Below are 23,623 nucleotides of genomic sequence, written 5' to 3'. Positions count from 1 at the left end.
TCTAAGCAAAATTAGGGCTAATGGTGGTTACCAGCAGACTCACCGTACCTGGACGATCACGACGGCGTGGTCGCGAAAGATTTTTGGTGGTGTTTTGTGTGTTTTTGTGTTTTCACAGGTGTAGAAGGTACGAGCTTTCCATAGCGTTCTGTGCAAAAGCGCTATTAAAAGTACCATTGCTCTTTGGAGACGAAGAAGATGACTACGTGTCATCTCCTGACTGGCTACAAACGCGCGCGGATATTTTCAAATCCCAGGGATCAGGTGCGTTAAGACGCACGGGTTACAACGCTCCCTCGCTCCAGCAGCCGTCTGATGCTATCTCTTTCCCATCCAACGCTCATGAACTAGAAGGCGCACCATGGACCACCGTAGATGCGCAGCACCAGATCACACGCTAAGTTTTTTTTAATTTTTTTTTCTCTTTTAATTACATAAAATTCTTTACATTTATATATCTATGTTTTTTATTTGTTTTTTTCTTTTGTTTATGAAAAACTATTATACTTGTTTTCAAATATTTTTTTTTCCTTTTTTCTCTCATAATTAATAATAATTATTATTTTGTTCTAATTATTTATTTAATCATTTTCTTTATTGTATTCATACATATATATTATTCAATATATTAATTTATTTACTTTTTTTATTTATTTACATATTTATCTATAATCAATATTTCTTTTATTTAAATTATTTATTTAATTATATTTATTATGTATTTTATCCAAAAATTCATATATATCTTATTTTTATTCTATAAAAAAAAATTCATAAAAATACCTTTATGCTCGATTTTATTTTCTCTTCTCGATTTAATTAATTAGGTCGCGAGACCAACAATTAATTAAATCGCCTACGTTTATTTTATTCAATTCGTACCCTAATCAGGGTTTATGAAGATCATGCCCTACACTGAATGTTTTCTTATTTGTGCCTTTTTAGGTTTACTCTTCAATGATCTCCCGACTGTGCGCCCGATCAAAATACAAAAGCTAAGTATTTTATTTATTTAAAGTTTTTTTTGTTTCCTTTTTTATTTTAGGGTTTGCCCTTATATTTCGGAACTGTGCATACATTCACTTCTTCTATTCTTCTGCCTTTGCCTTTTCAGGGTTAACCCCGAGGCTTCCCGCTAACCATATCAGATCAAATCAAGCTAAGTACCTTTGTTTATTTTATTTTAAATACATTATATCCTTATTTTTATGATTAACTATGTTCGTCTTCGAACCGATAAATGCACTCACCCTCTTTTGTTTGCCATTTTTTCTTTCTTTCAGGGTTTGTCAAATGCCAAAGCTACGTCATTGGTAACCCTAAATCTTTTCTTTTTTATTTTATTATTACTTATGTCAAACCCTATTAAGGGATCCGCTGGTTACAATTCCCCTCTCCTCCGCTGGTTTCATTTTCCCCCTCCCTTTATTGCTTTATATACTGCGTGGTTAGTAATCTTAGGGAGTGCAAGCCTTAAACTGAATTAGAATAACTAATTAAAAGATAAATATCTGAATATAATCACGTGAATGTTGCACACACGCACCCCTTTGGGGTAACCTCTCTGTTGCCTTGTTGCCTGTTGCCTGTTGCCTGTTGCCTTTGTGTTTTTGCAGAATAAGCCACGTCCCTCGAATACGAGGATACCTCAGCCATGCTGCCTCGATAATTAAAGGTCATACGACCCTAAATGATGCTGCCTTCGATACACTAACATGACCTCGACCCTCGGATGTTGCCTACGGAAAAAGGCTGAGGTATCCTCTGGTTGCCTACGAATAAAGGCTTATTCTGATCCTTACCTTAGACTACCTGCCCCTCTATGGCATGGGACAGTCTTTTGGCAAAGGATGCTTCGATGACCCTTCAACCTCCAAACGAAAGGCTTCCTGCCCTCTTATGGCAAGGATAGACCCTTTCATTCTGAAAGGCAAAAAGAGACCTATCATCTGAGTTTAAGGTAATTGCTCCTAATTGCCTTGCAATGCTCAAACCTATTTATTATATTCTTTCTCATAATTTTTCAAAAGGGCAACGCTTATTCACAAGCTAAAGTCCCTATCCCTTTCATCTACTTCTTTTTCTAAACAAACGAGCAAGCAAAGCAATTAAGAGCCCATGGGAAACCATGGATGCAAAGGGTGCCTTACACCTTCCCTTTGCATAAATTACCCCCCGAACTTAGATTTCTTTAAAAAGGTTTTTTTCTGTTTCTTTTTGCCTTTCCGATTTTGTTTGGATAAAATAAAAGTCGGTGGCGACTCTTGCTTACCGCGACATTTCGATCGATTAAAAAGTCAGTTCACCGTATTACAGAACTGGCGACTCTGCTGGGGATTAATTTTCGATAAAAGAGGGGTTACCTTAAAAGTTTAGGATTCATTTAAATGTTTTCTATTGTTTGCTTTGTTTGATTTAATTTTGCAGGGCTGTTTTGGGTATTCTGTTGTGTGAAAGATCCTAACCCGGATCTGAGTACCTTAGGTATATGGCATGAGATCAAGGAGACTGCACAGCGTATACTGATGTGGTTGATCTGATGGCCATCGTTAGTGTGACACATTGGTTTGTCCTGGTGTTCCTTGGGATCCGACCTGAGGAAATGCTTGGCTGCCGCGTGGTGTCATTAAGCACTAATTTGCCCTTAGAACCTTAGTCGAACTTGACTTTGGCCTATTAGAAAGTAGCGAGATGGCCGGCTTTGGTTCCGACTGAAGTTGGTTGATACTCGAAGCTACACTCATATGGACTGGACTTTCAGGACCTTTTCGGTTGGCGATTCGATTGCCGAACTGAGATAAGCGCCTTCGAGAAAGGTCAATGATATGAGCTCCTTAGAACCTGATCTGTATATAGGACAGGTTTGAACCGACTAAACTTCAGTGGGGAGGGTACGCGCCCCCAGACCACATGCAAGCCTAACCTTAAGGCAAAATTGTGTGACTTGTTTGTGTTTGTTATCTACTTGGCATCCATGACATCATAAACATCATGAGCATCATAACATCATGACTAACCATTCGAGGACCAAGGAATTCATCTTTGTTCTGTTTTGTAGGTTATGGAGACTAGAAACACCATTCGAGTTAACTTTGTGAAGATACCTTCCGAATTGAAAGAATTGGTATTAGAGATTCCTGGAGGTTCCCGATTCTCTGAAAGACATGGTCTCTTGCCCAGTTTAGTTACTTCAGGTTTTGACGAAGAAATGATGAGTGTACTATTTCAATTCTTCGATCCCGAGCATCATTGTTTTACTTTCCCGGATTATCAGTTGGTACCTACTATGGAAGAGTTTGCTGACATACTTGGACTCCCCATCCGAGATCAGATTCCGTTCACTGGTTTGGAAGAAATTCCAAAATTAGAAGTTATCGCTCCCGCTTTACACCTTAAGAAGTCTGATATTGATGGTCATTGGGAAACCAGAAGTGGAGTCAAGGGATTCCTCGCTAAGTTCTTACTTGGGAAAGCTCGCATGTTTCTGAAGTCCATGAGTTATCAAGCCTTCGAAGACATATTAGCATTACTCATCTATGGTTTGGTGTTGTTCCCTAATCCTGATCAGTTCATTGATGTGCACGCCATAAAGATATTTCTGACACGCAATCCAGTTCCTACCTTGCTTGGAGATATCCTACACTCTCTTCACACTCGTACTATGAAGAAGCGAGGGACTCTTATGTGTTGCATACCTTTGTTATCTAAGTGGTTTATTTCGCACTTGCCTCGCTCAGTAATGAGGAACGACCAAAGGTTGAAGTGGCACAAGAGAATAATGTCACTTTCACATTCTGATATCCGTTGGCTGTCTTTATCCAAGGAGAGTTTCACCATGATCGACCGTTGTGGACAATATCCTAATGTGCCTTTACTTGGCATACGAGGGGGTATCACTTATAATCCTTGCTTGGCTTTACGACAATTTGGTTACGCTCGAAGAGATGGCCCTCACCATATGCTTATACAAGGGATTGTGTTTGATTATGAAGATGATACTCAGAATCACCGCCGGAAGTTCATACGAGCTTGGGATATGGTAAATAGAGTTGATAACAAAAGCTTGGGACAAAGAAACTCCATTCCTTTGGGGCCTTATCTTAGATGGGTGCGCACTCGTGCTCAACGTCTCGTCATGCCTTATCCATATGTCCTACCTGTGATAGTAGAGCCCGATTGCGAGGAAAAAGTTCCTCAAGTTATTGCTCATCCAGACATGCCAACTGACATCGAAGAATTAAAGAGATCTTGGATTCAATTAAAGGAAGAAAGAGACACTTTTGAAGCTCAGTTTCGTGCTAAAGAAAAGAAAGTATTAGAGCTCACAAGGCTACTTCAAGCGGAGCAAGGCATCAACAACTTCATCGGTTCAAAAAGGAAGCGTCCATGGGAGACTTGAAGACTTTTATTTTTATTATTATTTTATTCCTAGTTTATATTTTCTTTATTGTAAAAGATACAAATAAAACAAATTGCAAAATTATTTCCCTTAAGTATTATTAATAAAGTTTCTTTTGTTTTGTTTTAAACAAATTTGAATTCCAAGGTCCTCGAAACATTGCATATGCATAATCATATCATTCATAAACATCGCATCACAGGTTTCATAAAATCAAACGCCTCATCTTTGTACTGTTTATTTCAGTAACAAAGATGAATCTCGAACAATCTATGAAGAATCTCCAAACTCAGAACAACCAATTCCAAGAAATGATCTTTCACTTGGCCAAGGGGCAAGAAGAATTAAAGGCACTTCTGTCCGAGAAGGAGAAGGACCAACAAAGGGGGCAAGGTGTGCAAGATAAATGGAAATCCAAGCCTAAACGGTCATTCACTCCGTTACCCATGCCGCTGTCTCAAGCTCTGCAACCACTGCTCAATCAGAACTTGATAACTCTATTGCCTCCATATTCACTTCCTACTAATCCCACTCCTGGGTACAAGTACCATGCAAGATGTGCTTATCATTCAAACAGTCCTGGTCACGATACAGAGGATTGTGGACCATTGAAGCACATGATCCAAGACCTCATTGATTGCAAGATCATTGACGTCATTTCACCTGAGAAACCTCATATGGCCAATACTGGGTACAATCGGAAAGGCCACAATGAACCCAACCAATCTGTGGGGACAATTCTGACCTTTACACCAGTTCCACAACAAGGACACAAGTCAGATACACCCAAGCGCCAATTCACAAAGATCAATATGACTCTGGCCGAAGCGTTGCAACAATTGCTGAAGAAAGGGCTAATAACTTTGAAGGACCCTCCGAGGAATCCTAGTACTTCCTCTTCTCGTTATAATCCTAATGCAAGGTGTGCCTATCACTCTGATAGTCCTGGACATGACACTAATAACTGTTGGACACTGAAGAATAAGATCCAAGACTTAATCGATGACAAGATCATTGACTGCCACTCTCCTGAGGAACCTCACGTTGTGTACGACCAGAAAGATCACGATGAACCCAAACAATCTGTGGGGACAATTCTGACCTCTACATTAGCTCCGCAACAAAGACGTAGGTCAGATACATCTAAACGTCAGTTTACAAAGATCAATATGTCACTGGCTCAGGCATTACAACATTTGCTGAGGGAGAACTTGATTACTTTAAGAGATCCTCCTGTAAAGCCCAACACCTCCGCCCCTAGCTACAAGCCCAATGCGAGGTGCGCATATCACTCCAATAGCCCTGGGCATGATACGAATGATTGTTGGCCATTGAAGAACAAGATTCAAGACATGATTGATGCTGGTGAAATTGAATTCTATCATCCCAAGACTCCTGTGGTGATCACTACTCCTATGTCTAATCACAAAAAGATTGATTGATACCTAGAAGGATGAACTTTTTAGATCGTTAGATTCACTTTCATTTTGCAATTTCTATTCTGTTTGTTTAACACTCAAATTATGATAGACATTATTTGTTTTAAATAATCATCATCAGTGCATTGCATATGTTTGTCTTGAATAAATTATTTCGCTATCACTCCTTATAAATTATGTCTTTACTCTGCATATGTTTTGTGATACTCAACTCCTGCTAAGCCGTAAGCCTTTTAAGGGAGGATGACGAAAACAATACCGCAACCTCATACAGTATGCTTTCGAACAGACTATGCTGACGATGTACAGGCATTGTTTCAATTCCTAAAACAGTGGAGATATAAGGATGTTAATCCCTCGTCAACCCCTTTGAGCCTAAGGAGTAGAAGTTTTTTTGTTACTAATTAAAAACCTTGATCATAACTTGGGGCAGGGTAGTTCTCAGTTAATTTGGCTGTGCATTCTATTTTAAGAGAATCACTCAGTACACCTTTCAACAAAGGTCTCAATCACAAGCGTTCATCCGCACACATCAAAGAAGTGTTGGAGACACCAATCAAAAGACAATGACGGTTCATCAATCATCAAACAAGGCAGTCAATATCTTTCAAAAAAAAAAATGATGAAAAATATATATACAAAGAAAAGCCTGCTAAGTCAAAAATCAAAAAACGACTTAGGCAAAATCAAGGCATCCCGCTGACTGTAAGCTCAAAAAAGACAATTCAGGCAAAAGTTAGAAAAAAAAAAAAATGATGAAAAAGAGAAGTCAATAAATTCCTGAATAACACAATGTTGTGACTACCAAAAGGAAGAAGTGACTGCCATCTCAAAGGTTCTCTTTGCTTGTGAACCATCATCATGATCAAAGGTGCGAATCTGAAAGTCTCTTGGAACCTGAATGCATAAGTTGAATTAACTGAGCTTAGGACTGAAGAACATCATGAAGAATGGGATGGGTATAAATAAATTTTGAGCCTTTATCCTTTGTTTCTTAAACCGTGAACCAAGCCACGTTACAACCCTCGAAAGCCCTAACTGAAGCATGGTTAGTTCGAAAGCATACTGCCGCCAAAAAGGTATCCTGACTCCTTAAGGTTTACCAAAAATGCTGAGTTGATATTTCTTTTTTACAAACATCACGTTATTACAAATAGCACGTTTTACAAACACCACGTCGTTACAAATATCATGTTTTTTACAAACATCACACTTTTACATCTCTTGCTTTAATGTTTTTCAGAAACTCAAGACAAACGTATGCATTGCATCTCATGAATTCATTATTAAACATATTCTGCTACATAATTTCAAAAGCTAGCATCAGAAAGAACTTGCACATGGCACAACTAATGACTAAAAATTATCCCAACAGACAAGATTACTCCGAGAAGCAATGTCTCGTACGTATACAAGGGGCATGGCATGCTTTGCCCAAATCAATCTGGGGCAATCCAGTCAAGATTATAAGAATCTCTCAAAAGCCAAACAATCAAAGGCATACACCTCAAGTGGGTTTCAAACTATTTGTCCAAACAATCTGGGGCAATCAAGTCAAGATTCCGAGAATCTCTCAAGGATGCCAAAATAATCAGGGGCACGCATCCAAGAAGATCTGAAGCTACTTCTCAACCAACATAGTACATCATATTGGGCATATGATTACTAGGGGCATGTCTCCTAAAGTGCACGTCTTATAAAGTCCTCGCAAGGCGAATCTTTCCAAAGTTCCTGCTAAATGGGGCAAATCTATACAAGTCCAGTTTGACATTTTAAGTGACGTGTCCTAAATCAAGTAGTAGTTACTATAATACTGGGGGCAACTTTCACCCATGTCTCCCCACAAAGTCGGGTTCACAAGATCATATCCCCACAGAGTAATCATTAAGAAGATATCTTCAAAAGCTCCCGATAGAGACATGGCTGCCCAACAGAGTTTACATCTTCAACACCGTCGCTCTCCTCCAACATGATTTATCAATATCTTTATCACCAATCAGGGAACATCAAGTCACTGATCATCTCCAAGCAGAAATCATAAATTCCCAGCTGAGCATCTTCAAGACAAGATCAGACAATACAAATACAAGGACATCAAGATCTACTTTCTTAATCAAAGACAACATAAATCATATTCACATATCATATGTCATAAACATGTTCATACACTGCATACATTACCTCATAATGAATTCATACATAACATGCAAAAGCTCTCATTTATTTTGAGGGATTCATTACATAACCCATGCATCATGACATTGCATAAAGATTAACCTTACCTTTTTCAGAATACAGGTACCGACCAAATGAACGAAATCTCCAACTTTCCAAGATCTAATTCAGCTACTACGAATGGTACTGACACGATCAACGCTCGAAGATCTAATTCATTCACCACGAACGGTAATGACACGATCACTTTCAAAGTCTAATTCAGCTACTACGAACGGTACTGACACGACAAAAGATCTAATTCAGTTACTACGAACGGTACTGACACGGTCAACTTTCAGAGATCTAATTCTATCATCACGAACGGTGTAGACACGATCACTGACCTTCTCAGTCTAATTCAGCTACTACGAACAGTACTGACACGACAAAAGATCTAATTCGGTTACTACGAACGGTACTGACACGGTCAACTCTCAGAGATCTAATTCTATCATCACGAACGGTGTAGACACGATCACTGACCTTTCCAGTCTAATTCAGCTACTACGAACGGTACTGACACGACAAAAAGATCTAATTCTATCATCACGAACGGTGTAGACACGATCACTGACATCCCCAGTTTAGTTCAGCCACTACGAATTGTGCTGACACGACAAGAGAATCTAATTCTATCATCACGAACGATGAAGACACGATTATCTCCCGAGATCTAATTCAAGTATCACGAACGGTACTGACTCGATCAATTCCCAAAGATCTAATTCATTTACTACGAACGGTAAATGACACGATCAACGCGCAAACAACATCTTCTCAGACTTCAACTACCAGATGGCATCCACAAGCCCATCTCCGACAAAAGTCCCTACTTCAAATAGGGCAAATTTCTCGGTATTCTTATGTTCAATCATCTTCCACCCTCAGATACCGACTGGCATACAAACCACTCTACATCTTCAGGTTTAAGATAATTGAACAGGGGCAGCTGTCATACCCCAAAATTTGCCCACATTATTTCTCTTATTCAAGTTTCAAATCCATATGCAAAGCTCCTAGACAATTTCTCCTATACAAAGATCAGAACTAGGGTTTGGTTCTTTAGAAGGAAAATCACTGAATCAATAGCTCAAGGTGGTTCCATAGGGTCACCAACATCCCAAAGCATCTCCATATAAAGGTTCAAGTCAAACAGAGCAAATTTAGTCCCTCATATCCTGATTAGGTCAACAGTCGACTCTCAAGGGCAAAACAGTCATTTCAAGTCAATATATAGTCAAAACTCAAGATATTTGGTCAACAACATCCTCATAACCCTAAAATCATCATTTGATCAAGGGTTGATCATGATGATGCAAGGAAAGATCAGAGAAGTCAAAAGTCAAGAGCTACTATTTTGGGCATGAACTAAAAAAGTCAACCAAACTTTGAAAATTCACCAAATATTCATACTTCATCAGAAAAATTCCCACCAAAGCTTATTTTGAAGAGAATTCATTCCTCTATCCAATGGTCCAAGAATCAAAGCTCACAGGTCAAGGGTTTAAGAATTATGGCCTCATACATTATAGGTCCTTCTCAAAAGTCAACAAAAAGACACTTTCTTCAAAAGGTCATAAAATGAGAATGAAAAATGATTTTGACATGGAACCAAAGACATTGGTTAGAGGACTCTCTAAGGTTTCCAAAAAGTCCAAGAACACCTCCATACCTCAAAAATTGAGGGAGATACACCTTGTCAAAGATAGGTAATTTTGGAGGGAAAAATGTGAAGGAACTTGAAAGTTTTTGCTAATGGGCCTATACTTTTAGGATCCAAACTTGATCCTTATGCTATCAAGGGCCCATAAATCATTTTCCACGAATTTATGTGATTTTAATTAATTTTATAAGAATTTTATTCACTTAAAATTCAATGAAATTAAGGAAAATTTGAAAGATTTGGAAGGAAATTTGTTTTAAATCAAATCCAATCTACATTTACTCCAAAATTCAATCAAATTTCGTGCATTATATGATTGGAACAAGAGTGACTCAATTAAGGCAAAAATAGAAAGATTTCATGGCATATTTCCAATCAAATTTTCCAATATGCAAATCAATGATTCAAGGAAGATTTGATTAATTTCTCTTGCCCTAAACCTTCACATATATATATACAAGCTATTCAGACCCTAAAAGGACGAGGTTTGCAGCATTAGAAACCTAATCCCGAGTTCAAAAATTCATCAAAAAACTCAAGAACCAATTTTCAATTCTAGGCCGATTCAAGGGATACAATTGATCAAGACTTGTTCCTTGATCATCACTAAACGATTCCCAATCGCTTTCGAGTCACAGAACGTCACGAATCAAGCGCTGTAAGTCACTTTTAACCGATTCTTAAATTGCTTCGATTCAACATATTCAGGCATTCATTCTCAAAACTAATTGCATATTTGCGTTTAGAACATTGTATCCATCGTTTCTGGAGATTTATTAACGTTATTATGCTGTTATGAGCAATATGCCATGTTAGGGTTTATGACCTTAAATTAGGGTTTCTTGATCTAAGCAAAATTAGGGCTAATGGTGGTTACCAGCAGACTCACCGTACCTGGACGATCACGACGGCGTGGTCGCGAAAGATTTTTGGTGGTGTTTTGTGTGTTTTTGTGTTTTCACAGGTGTAGAAGGTACGAGCTTTCCATAGCGTTCTGTGCAAAAGCGCTATTAAAAGTACCATTGCTCTTTGGAGACGAAGAAGATGACTACGTGTCATCTCCTGACTGGCTACAAACGCGCGCGGATATTTTCAAATCCCAGGGATCAGGTGCGTTAAGACGCACGGGTTACAACGCTCCCTCGCTCCAGCAGCCGTCTGATGCTATCTCTTTCCCATCCAACGCTCATGAACTAGAAGGCGCACCATGGACCACCGTAGATGCGCAGCACCAGATCACACGCTAAGTTTTTTTTAATTTTTTTTTCTCTTTTAATTACATAAAATTCTTTACATTTATATATCTATGTTTTTTATTTGTTTTTTTCTTTTGTTTATGAAAAACTATTATACTTGTTTTCAAATATTTTTTTTTCCTTTTTTCTCTCATAATTAATAATAATTATTATTTTGTTCTAATTATTTATTTAATCATTTTCTTTATTGTATTCATACATATATATTATTCAATATATTAATTTATTTACTTTTTTTATTTATTTACATATTTATCTATAATCAATATTTCTTTTATTTAAATTATTTATTTAATTATATTTATTATGTATTTTATCCAAAAATTCATATATATCTTATTTTTATTCTATAAAAAAAAATTCATAAAAATACCTTTATGCTCGATTTTATTTTCTCTTCTCGATTTAATTAATTAGGTCGCGAGACCAACAATTAATTAAATCGCCTACGTTTATTTTATTCAATTCGTACCCTAATCAGGGTTTATGAAGATCATGCCCTACACTGAATGTTTTCTTATTTGTGCCTTTTTAGGTTTACTCTTCAATGATCTCCCGACTGTGCGCCCGATCAAAATACAAAAGCTAAGTATTTTATTTATTTAAAGTTTTTTTTGTTTCCTTTTTTATTTTAGGGTTTGCCCTTATATTTCGGAACTGTGCATACATTCACTTCTTCTATTCTTCTGCCTTTGCCTTTTCAGGGTTAACCCCGAGGCTTCCCGCTAACCATATCAGATCAAATCAAGCTAAGTACCTTTGTTTATTTTATTTTAAATACATTATATCCTTATTTTTATGATTAACTATGTTCGTCTTCGAACCGATAAATGCACTCACCCTCTTTTGTTTGCCATTTTTTCTTTCTTTCAGGGTTTGTCAAATGCCAAAGCTACGTCATTGGTAACCCTAAATCTTTTCTTTTTTATTTTATTATTACTTATGTCAAACCCTATTAAGGGATCCGCTGGTTACAATTCCCCTCTCCTCCGCTGGTTTCATTTTCCCCCTCCCTTTATTGCTTTATATACTGCGTGGTTAGTAATCTTAGGGAGTGCAAGCCTTAAACTGAATTAGAATAACTAATTAAAAGATAAATATCTGAATATAATCACGTGAATGTTGCACACACGCACCCCTTTGGGGTAACCTCTCTGTTGCCTTGTTGCCTGTTGCCTGTTGCCTGTTGCCTTTGTGTTTTTGCAGAATAAGCCACGTCCCTCGAATACGAGGATACCTCAGCCATGCTGCCTCGATAATTAAAGGTCATACGACCCTAAATGATGCTGCCTTCGATACACTAACATGACCTCGACCCTCGGATGTTGCCTACGGAAAAAGGCTGAGGTATCCTCTGGTTGCCTACGAATAAAGGCTTATTCTGATCCTTACCTTAGACTACCTGCCCCTCTATGGCATGGGACAGTCTTTTGGCAAAGGATGCTTCGATGACCCTTCAACCTCCAAACGAAAGGCTTCCTGCCCTCTTATGGCAAGGATAGACCCTTTCATTCTGAAAGGCAAAAAGAGACCTATCATCTGAGTTTAAGGTAATTGCTCCTAATTGCCTTGCAATGCTCAAACCTATTTATTATATTCTTTCTCATAATTTTTCAAAAGGGCAACGCTTATTCACAAGCTAAAGTCCCTATCCCTTTCATCTACTTCTTTTTCTAAACAAACGAGCAAGCAAAGCAATTAAGAGCCCATGGGAAACCATGGATGCAAAGGGTGCCTTACACCTTCCCTTTGCATAAATTACCCCCCGAACTTAGATTTCTTTAAAAAGGTTTTTTTCTGTTTCTTTTTGCCTTTCCGATTTTGTTTGGATAAAATAAAAGTCGGTGGCGACTCTTGCTTACCGCGACATTTCGATCGATTAAAAAGTCAGTTCACCGTATTACAATCTTCACCGATCAAGACCCCGATCCTTCCTTTTCAATCCTCCGGTTGTAGCAAATTTGATGAGCGAATCTACAATCCCTCAATTCCTTATGCTCGGCTGAATTGTATCCAAAGCGAAGTGATCGTCAAAAACCATCAAATCAAACCCTTGATGTAGAAGGAAAAACCCTAAGGTTTTATACAAGAAACACCCTCAAAAATCTTCACTCGAACAAGACAATAGTCTACCGTCGAACCTTATCAACGCACGTTCCTTACTTCGATCGAAAAAGATTATTATGTGTGATTTTCGATCAATAAGCGAAAGGTTGAAGATGAGAATAAACTTGAGTATATCTTTTACGTTTCTTGTTATTTTGCTTGAGAATGATCAAAGACAATATATACCACACCCTTTTCATTGGCAACTTTAAATCAACAAAAAACCAGTAATTTTAGCGATAGGTCGACCTGTCCCTCTGTGTAGGTCGACCTATTGCAATTCTGCACTTGTTTTTGAAGCAAACGTGACACATGTGTCGACCTGTAGGGTCGGCGTGCGCATACCCGAGATTTCCCAAAAGTTCCATGCGTCGACCTGTAGGGTCGGCGTGCGCATTCTCGAGATTTCCTCAAAGTTCCATGTGTCAACCTGAACAGGAAATGCGTCGACGCATTCTGCCTCAACATAGAAATTTTCTTAAGTCCACCAATAGGTCGACCTGTAGCATTAGTTCGTCGACCTGTTGATTGAATTTTGCCAAAAATGCCTTTCCTTAATGCATCTACTTGATTCCTTTGTTTCCACATTAATTTGGTCAAGTTCACAATGTTTTGACATCATGAAAATACACATTTGTCCTCACATTCTTAAATGAGAATTTTAAAGCAATGCCTTAAATTAAAAATCTGCAGAGTTACAACCGACGCGTCCTTCCCTCTCCCCTAACTTGATATGATTTTCAATTTTTTCGACTTTCCTATTATTTTTTATTTTTCGAGAAAATAATTTCATTTGATATTTTTTGTGGCTTTTTTAGTTATCACTCAAAACAACATATCAAGCTCTAAACAACATAGATCAACTACATATAATTATACCATAATCAAATTATTAAAAATTTGTCCAAAATGGCACAACCACAAATTATCAAACAACAATAATACATCAAGAGGGATTTGAGGCATATCAATATAATAGCACTCTCAAGAATTCAAAATCAGAGGGGTTAAAGAAAACTCTTTGACCACAAACATACAATCACAATTATAGAAGGAAAAGAAGAAGATAGAAGGGTAAGGATACCTCACTATCCAACTGCCTAACCACCCATCAATAAAGACTTCCTCCTACCTCGAAATTATTGATATATGAGAAAACCTTTGGCCTTTTGGGATCCACCGCCCTTTTCTTCCTAAAGTCTGCCTCTTTCTCTATGTCTCTTTTCTAACCTTTGCTTGTATTGTACAAAATTCCCCTCACACTATCCATTTATTTAACTTAAAAAGTCCCCAGTACTCTTTCACCCCAAACTCTCCTCACACCCTCACTAAAATTTTATTTTCTATTTTATTTATACTATTCAATTAAATAAATACAATTCTAAAATAATCATTTTAATTTCAACTCAATTGATATTTTAATTAAATAATTATCTAATTATTCTAATAAATTCAACTATCTCAATAATTCAACTATTTCACTAATTCTCACCAAACCCCCAACTCTTACTCAAAACACATTTCTCAATTATCTCTGATTATCTAATAAATAATTAAACAACGATAATTCCAATAACACATATATCACTCAAATAATTCAAATAAATTAAATAATAAATTAAATAACTAAAGTTGGAGTGTTACATTTGTTACCAATCTTTAAGAGACTTTCACAATCGATTATAGACTTAATTATCCATCATCTAATTGATTAGAATTAAGCGAAATAATCTGAAGCATAAGTGATTCAGATTGTCAAGAGGTGAAAGAGATTTGGAAACACATTTTTAATTGGCTTGGTATTTCGGAGGATATTAATGAAGAGGAGATGCTTCTTTTCGAAGTTATTCAAGACAAGGTGAAGTGTAGCAAGCGTAGAATTTTGATCAATTTCGTCTGGGTAGCTACCATTTGGAGCCTTTGGATTACGAGGAATGCCATTATCTTTAAGGGGGGAGTGCTTTGTTTTGATGTTATTTGTTCTAATATTATTTTTATTTCTTGGAGATGGTTGTATTGTGGATATACTAAGTTTAGACCAACCTATTATGAATGGTTTAAACTTCCTTTATCCGACACACACAATCTCTAGTGTCTCGTGTTTTTGTAAGGGTTGCACTCCTAGTGCGAGCTTTTCAATCAATTGCTTATTAAAAAAAATCTAATTGATTAGAACAAAGATATAATCAATTAGACAATTGCAAAAAGTCTCCTAATCAATTGATCAATTTTGTAATCAATTAGTTAGGCTTCAAAAATACTTGTGTGGCAATTTTAATTAAAAAGTGAGAGGCTTCAAAATATTTTTAGTGTGAGATTTAGCCATAATACTTTCAGAAGCATCATTGTGTCTCTACAGTACACTAATCACTCAAGTAGACACGATCGGACGAGCTTTCACTCTTCATCTCTTTCATCCTCTGAAGCTTTAGGTATTTACATTATTATCTTTGAATTTAACATCAAACAAGAGCCTTGAGATATCTCCAAGTTAATTACATCATCTGAGATTAACAGTTAAAACTTACGAGTGATCATAAACCCTATGTATTCATTTCAGAGTCATTAGACTACAATGTTGACTTCAAACATGTACCTAGATCCAGATCGACGATTCTGTTAAATTCCAAACATGTACAAAACACCCTCGAATATGTGTTAGGATCAAAAGAAGAAAGTTTTGATCCCAAATATGTTGAAGAGTCAATGAAAGGGAGAACAACAAGAAAACTCAAAACTTTAGAATCATATGATCAAAGAGATGAAGACGTTACATCTTTATCAAAGAGGGGGAACACCAAGAAAACCCAAAATTTATATAAAAATGCATTGCAATTAGTATACAAAGAATAGAAGTGGCATAGTGGATGGAAAGTATTTCTTTAAGGTAAGGGGCATAAATTCAATCTAACTTACGGAGACTAAAAGACTATTTAAACCTAAATGATTTTATTATAAATGTAATTAATGATAAATATGAGATTGAGATCTCTCTCCCTAGACAGAGAAAACAATAAAAGAACTTAGGAATTGATTTTTTTTTTTGGCGTTACTTAGGAATTGAATTTATTAGTCGATATATTTCAAATATTATTGAGTTATAAAACCACTGATTTAATAGTGTTCATAATATTAATGAGTTCATAAATAAGTTCCGTATGAGGTAAGAAACCAGACTACATTTTTTTATATTAATAAATTTTTAATTAAGAAATTAAAAGCATTTAATACAAATTATCCACCGTTTGAATAACGAATTAATTGCGATCAATAACTTCATTCATTCAATAAATGAAGACAAAACGATTCATATGCAAATCCCAAAATATCTACTTCCAAAATAACTTAAATAATAAGTCATTTTATCACACATTCCATGAATCTATCTACTCAACTTGCACAACAAAACCAATTCTCAATCTAAATTTTTCTTCAAAGACAAACCTTAACACTGAACGAATTTCAGCACTTTTGTATTATCCACGAACTCTTTCTGGTGAAACAAGTGATTATAATTTGTAGTTCAAGTTGCACACTTTTCCACACACGTTTGCCCTAAAAAAAGTGCAGTCTTGTTCTGAACCAACGTGTGGTAGCTTTAAGAAACATCACAATCAAACAACAAGTGTGTTGAAGATTCTACATGAGCTCTTACATAAGGCAAAAGACACGTGATAGTGGTACATCATGGTACCACATGACACCTTTGCTCTTTCCAGCTGTTTCCTTATGAAATGTCTATATATAGATTGACATAGGTCATTTGTTGGAGTCTAGTTTGCAGATTTAACATGCTGTGTTTTTAGCATTATGTGTCTTTGTATAATTGTGGTCCCTAGCCGCAATTGTGACCGCAGTTAAAAAGTTTTAGAAATTTTCAATAATGATCTAAGTGTAATTGTAATGGTCAGACGTCAATATTATTACATTGAACGTGATTATCATAGTTTAATTTTGATATTCCCAGTTGTGCGTGTGGATTTCTGTCTTCGATATTATTACATTGGACGTGATTATCATAGTTTAACTTTGATACTCCCAGTTGTGCGTGTGGATTTCTGTCTTTCTGGTGTAATTGTTACGGTCAGACGCCGATATTATTAGATTGAATGCCATTATCATAGTTTAACCTTGATACTCACAGTTCTGCGTGTGGGTTTCTGGTGACGCCGATATTGTTTATATTATTAGATTGAACTTCATCACAGTTTAACTTTGATACACACAGTTGTGCGTATGAGTTTCTGGTGGCGCCAATATTGTTAGATTGAACGTCATCATTATAGTTTAACTTTGATACTCATAGTTGTGCGTGTGGATTTCTGTCTTTCTGGTGTAATTGTTACGATCAGACGCCGATATTATTAGATTGAACGCCATTGTCATAGTTTAACCTTGATATTCACAGTTGTGCGTGTGGGTTTCTGGTGACGCCGATATTGTTTATATTATTAGATTGAACGCCATCATCATAGTTTAACCTTGATACTCACAGTCATGCGTCTAAGTTTCTGGTGATTAATACCACTGTGTCTATAGATGGAAAAAATATCATACAGACATATTTAAAAGGAAAACAGAATTGAATTTTCGCTGTCATTAGAAAGATTTTATTTTTTTTGCATTGAGGCCAGAAAGTTTTATATACAAATTTCCATTGAAACATGCCTAGAAAGTAAAACTCTAAAATCTAAAATCTGAATTCAACAGAAATTGAAACCAAATCTAGAAAGACCAAACCTCACTACAATGAGGTTTCAAACCAGTCTCTCTAATTCTAGTTGAAACTAAAAGCTACTATTTACAAACATAAAACATTATTGATACTTCAAGAATAAGACTTCATCAGACCTAAATTGTAAAGAAACTTCTCGGACCTCGATCGAACGATATCGCGTAAAGAAAATTTTCCACTCCCTTGGGACGGAGAATTCGTGCACATGTCGTCGTCCTTTACACGCAGTATAGACGATCCAATCTCTTTTCGAACCGCCTCAATTGTTTCACTCTTGACCGGATTTCCAGACACGTCCGTCACGTAGAAAACATTCATGGCTTGTGAACCCCTTGTTGTGACCTCAGCGCGGTTGACTGAAAGGCCGTTTTCTCTAAAGATGCGAGTTACATCGGATAAAAGGCCAACTCTGTCTTCACCGCAGAGTTCTAGTTTTATTCCCTATATTAAATGCAAGTTAACAATGTCAAGAAAAAACTTCGTTCCAAATTTACCGTCGTTTAAGACTTTTACACAAATCTTAAGAAAAACCGTAAACCGGTTTAAACGAGTATTAATTTGGAACGGAGAGAATACCTCAGAAGTTCGTCTCCTAACAGCGGCCTCCAAGCAGTGAATCACTCTTTGCCTTTCTGCTTCAGAACTGATAGGATATCCATCCACATGCCTTATGTAGTATTCCTGCGAAAATAAGTCAGGTCAAACGCAGCCGTATCAAGTATAGCTCGAACGAATATACAATGACAAGAACATCGATGAAAACCTGATATGCTTCTGATCCTTCAGCGCTGACAGTTCCATGGTACACAACATACTGCATGTCAGTGAGTGTACAAATAGTATCGAATAGTAACTTTGGTCGATCCGGACACCTCAAGTTCACGACCGTATATCCCTTGTCAATGCAATCATCAACAGTTACATTGAGCTTGTTTCTGTCACTTGTTGAGCAAGAATAATCGCCATCATATTTGTCGTAATCGCGATCAGCATACATCAGCTGATGCAGCCTCCTTTCCTTATGAGTCGAACAAAACGAAACAGCAGTGTTTGCGTTCTTCTTGTCAATGTCTCCTCTCAGGACATAAAGCAGGAGATGCTTAATTTTGGCGAGGCGGTCGTGATTGTCAATCGGCAATCCTGTTGCATCGTCAGTGATATAAACTACTGACGCCATTCTTGAATTGTGAGTCCAGACTTCAGCCGCTACCACATTGCATTTGAGGTCAGTGAGAATGGCAAAAACTTCTGAAAGCAATCCCGGCCTATCTCGTCCTGTTAACTCGATCGTCGTATGCTCGACCGCAGCTTGAACTCCGACCGACCTTCTCACTGACCGGAAACTCCGGATTCTTGGACCGAGTGACTGAAACAAACAAAGTAAAAAGTAGTATTAGTTCAATAAAAGCAAATGCAGCCAATGCGGATGCTGACACAGTTACGATTGCGGACCGAGAACCCCGGAAACAATAATATGATGACTCATGATTGGATACTCTTAATTACATAAAATCTTAATTTCACTCCCAAATTACAATCATAATCATAACAAATTTCAAACCTAAAACTAACATCAGATTAGTATCACAAACAGATCTATTACCTGTTGAATTCTGTCAGCAACATCTTCTTGAAGACACTTTTTCCCATTTTGATCAGTAACATGAAAAACTGAAAAATCATCAACAGAAAAAAAAAACACATTTTTAATGAAAAATCAATGGTGATTAATTCATCAATTGATGAGAAATTCAGAATTATATTATACCATCCATAAACCATTCTCCATCAGATGAAATATAAGCTCTTCTAACAATGAGATTCATATCAGTAAGAACTTGAACAACTTCCAACAAACTTCCACGCTTATTTGCACTATCAACCTACCACACAATTCACATCAAAAAAATTTCATAAAACAACAATGACCCTTTTGAAATTCATCAAAAATTAAGACCTTAGAACGTTAAAATTTCAAACCTTTATCAAAGTGGTTGTTCTGCTTGAAGAATTATCCACAGTTACCCTGCAACAACAAAAAAAAAAACACAAACATGAAATTCAATTATGTTCCAAACAACAACAATAAAAACAAAAACAAAAACATGAAGATGAAAATGAAGATGTTATGGTATTAACTTTGGAGGATTCATTCGAATTACAAGCTTTTGGAATTCATCGTCAAGAGGGAGAGAAGAAGTCCAAAAATCCATTTTGTGTGTGAAACAAAACAGAACAAGAACAAGAACAGAGGATAGAGTCAGAGTGTGTGTTTTATTGGGGGGTGTGAGTTTTTAAGTAATTTTGATTTTGTGTCTCTCTGGTTGTTTGTTACACTTTCCTTGTACTGCCTTTGAAATTGGGATTTGTGTTTTTTTTTTGGGGGCTTTGGGATTTGGTTGGAAGATGGATTTGGTGAGATATGGTGGCTACTAAGGAGGACCAAGAGTTCCAAACAAAACACAAAATAAGACTCACCAATTTGTAATTATAAAAATGTTTTTCACAACAAAGAGAGTTTAGTACTAGACTAGTCATCATTTCACAATTATCTTTTCCACAACATTCTTGTATATACTTGGAATTTAAATACTTATTTCATGTCATTTTTTTCAATTTATTTTAAAATAAATTAAAACTTAAATAAATTTTGCTAAAAAATATTAGTACCAATCTCTTAAGATTTAAAAATTTACCTTTGATATTATCTTATAATATTTAAAAAATTTATTCGTTTCATAATACTTATCACTTTTAGTTGTTAATACAATTTTAAATTTAATTTTTTTATTGAACTCTTATTAATTCTCTTAATTAATTGTTTTTTAATTTATAAGGATAATTTGATAAATATATATTTGGTCCTTTTACTTTAATTTTTTAAATTTCTTTTAATTTAGTTACCGAGAGTTCTTGGAGTTTTTAAAATGGAGGAAAAATAAATAGTTACCAAGAAATCCTTATATATTCTTTATGCAATCTTCAATCCTCGATAACATGCGGTGGAAAATGTGTTCATGGCATCAATAGTCGTGATCTCGCACCAAACTCTTTAAAATACTTGAGTACCCTAAGATGAAGAAGAGGTCTCATTATTGACAATCTTAAGCCATGCACCACAACTCCCCAATAAGGGGTTGTGAATTATAGAAAAACATTCAATACGCATGTTCTCACTACTATCGACTTTATTACTATTTTGCCCTTTTATAATCAAAGGTCGAATTAGAAGCCCGCGCAAAAAAGTCCTTGTTCCAACAAGCAAGAACAAGGACTTAGGTTCAACTGTTCTGGCCACTCACAAGACCCCCCACGTGTCGAGGCCCAAATACAAGCAAAGTTTAAGTGAATAAATACAGTCTTACTCAAGTTTATAGCACACAATTCCGACCTCCTGCCAATTTCTCACGTAGAATCAAGCAAGAGTAATTCTAACCAACCTCTTTCTCTATATAAAGCCCTTTACGCATTAAAACTCGGGTATTCCATTCAATATCACACTTATACTTCTTCTCATTTATTATCAACTTAGGTGTTGAAGTGTTAACTTTACCGATCTACTACATCCCGTTGCACTGAGTCCTCGTTTCGCTTAAGTGTTATTCCATTTCTTTAATTATTGTTCTTGGGTAGAAGAATAATTAAATTTAAATTAAATTTAAATATTAAACTATATTGTATTATTATATTATTATTTAAATATATATTTTTAAAGTATTTTGAAATTTTGTCCAAAGATAATAATATTCCATAAAAAAGTAAAAAATATTGAGAATGGTAAGATAATAAAGTTTATATAAAATCGGTTTTTACACTGTAATTATGATTATTAAATATAGTATTCAATTGTTAATTAATTGAGTCAAACATGTAAACAAAGAAACTTTTTGGTAAAGACAATTGGGATTTTTTAAAATATGTCTATCTTGACTAGTGAGTCAACCAATTTTGTTTTGTTACGCAAGTTATTAATTAATTTTTCAATTTGAAGATATATCTCCTTAAAATAAAATAGAGTATAATTAGTATCTTAAATAGCTTATTATATACCATACAAAAAAATGGAAGAATATCTTATTCCTACGTTAAATATCCAAATGTTTGAGTATAATGTGACATGCATGTCTTTTGTAATGAAACTGGTTATTATACACTTTGAGTTGGCATCTATAATGCATACATGTTTGTGTATATGTAAACAAGTAGTGATAAATTATGAGTTGGCAATAAAAACCACTAAACAATTATAACTATTGTCCAATGTGATTTAATGCTGTAGAGATGTGTAGAATCAGGGCTACTTTGCTTCTCTTCTACCCAACATAATATTCATTTTTAGTCCCACTCAAAAAGGTGTATTCATGAATATTCATGTTATATGTTTATTTCATAATATAATGCTCAATTTTAAAATTTACATACAAAAATATCATAAAATGGTGTTTCATAATTACTTTGTTTGTATTAACTTTTTTTCTTATCAAACCTATTCATAAAATTCACACACATAAAATATTGACAAGTGGAGAATTGTGAGCGCTAACAATATATTAAATATTTCTGTAACTTTGTATCATTTGAATTTGAATGGAATTTATGGAATAATGTATAAATTTTTTCTTGTACTATAATTTACCTCAAATCTTAAAAGTTGTCTTCTTTCGTGGCATTGAATGTGTCATTTTATCTGATATGGTAATGCATTGAATTTGTTTATGATATGGTAGTGTGTCATACCCCAAAATTTGTCCGTCTTATTTCATCTTCAAGGGTTCAAGGTTCAATGGTTAAACTCAAGTCACTCTCTCCTAATAAAAAATTCAAATCAGGGTTTTTTTTAACTAAAAGTCAACTCAACTTTGACCGGTCATAACTCTCGCATGGTTTGTCAGAAATTCTCCAACCAAAGCCTATTCTCAAGGAAATTTCATCCTCTACAACTTTTATGTTGGGCTCGAGATCAAGAAAGGCACCATTTAGAAGATATGGACAAAAACATTACAGGTCCTTTTAAAAAGTCAATAAAAACACCTTTCGGGTCAAAGCTCATAACTTGAGCATGGAAGCTTCAATTGAGATGAAACTAAAGAGGTCATTTAGAGGACCCTTTGAGCTTTCCAGAAAGTCCCAGATCATGTCCATGTGATAAAAATTGAAGGAGTTACAACTTGCACAAGTTGGGCAAAAATTGGAGATTTGCTTGAAACCCTAAGTGAATAAAATCCAATCTTTTGGTAGTGGGCCTATAATTTTGAATTGTCCGCATAGTAATAAGCCCTAGAGAGGTCCATTGGTCCCATATGATTATTCTTATAATATTATTTTATTTTTATTTGATTTTTATTCATTTAATTTCAAATAAAAATCAAATAAAATCCTAAGAAAATTGTATAATGATCATTCTTTTCTATTATTAATTCAAGACAAATCTAAATATAATCATGGCCAATAACATTTGAAAAAAATGTGCATAAAATAAGAGGTGGATCCAAAAGTAGAAAGAATGGGTGCAAAATGTTCTTCAAAATAAAAACCTATGATCCTTGCCCTTTTTGTTGACCTAAGAGGCCCATATATATATATATATATATATATATATATATATATATATATATATATATATATATATATATATATATATATATATCAAAACACACACATGCTGATGGGGGGACGAAATTATGGCTGAGAAACCCTAACTAAGAAGTTCAAAATTTTCAAGGAAGGGTGTGACATCAAATCCTCGTCTCCAGTCCTTTCCAGCAAGATCTGAGCCTTCCATCATCGTGCTGAGGAGTTCAGGAATCA

At 35.6% G+C, this 23,623-nt stretch overlaps 1 protein-coding gene across 1 annotated transcript; it reads right to left on the bottom strand.

The window, feature by feature from the left end:
• Positions 1-17,667: 17,667 nt before the first annotated feature.
• Positions 17,668-20,312, bottom strand: LOC131629224 (ACT domain-containing protein ACR4-like). Its single transcript, XM_058900020.1, has 7 exons — positions 19,955-20,312; positions 19,796-19,841; positions 19,584-19,698; positions 19,419-19,486; positions 18,579-19,181; positions 18,392-18,496; positions 17,668-18,256 (listed from the first exon to the last, which is right to left on the bottom strand). The coding sequence occupies exons 1-7, from the start codon at positions 20,026-20,028 to the stop codon at positions 17,909-17,911; spliced, it is 1,359 nt and encodes a 452-aa protein (XP_058756003.1). The 5' UTR covers positions 20,029-20,312; the 3' UTR covers positions 17,668-17,908.
• Between the last annotated feature and the right edge of the window lie 3,311 nt (positions 20,313-23,623).

Source organism: Vicia villosa, unplaced genomic scaffold, assembly GCF_029867415.1.
Source record: "Vicia villosa cultivar HV-30 ecotype Madison, WI unplaced genomic scaffold, Vvil1.0 ctg.000538F_1_1, whole genome shotgun sequence".
Lineage (NCBI taxonomy): Eukaryota > Viridiplantae > Streptophyta > Magnoliopsida > Fabales > Fabaceae > Vicia > Vicia villosa.
Note: the sequence above shows the minus strand (reverse complement) of the source record. Positions and strands in the feature narration are given on the sequence as shown.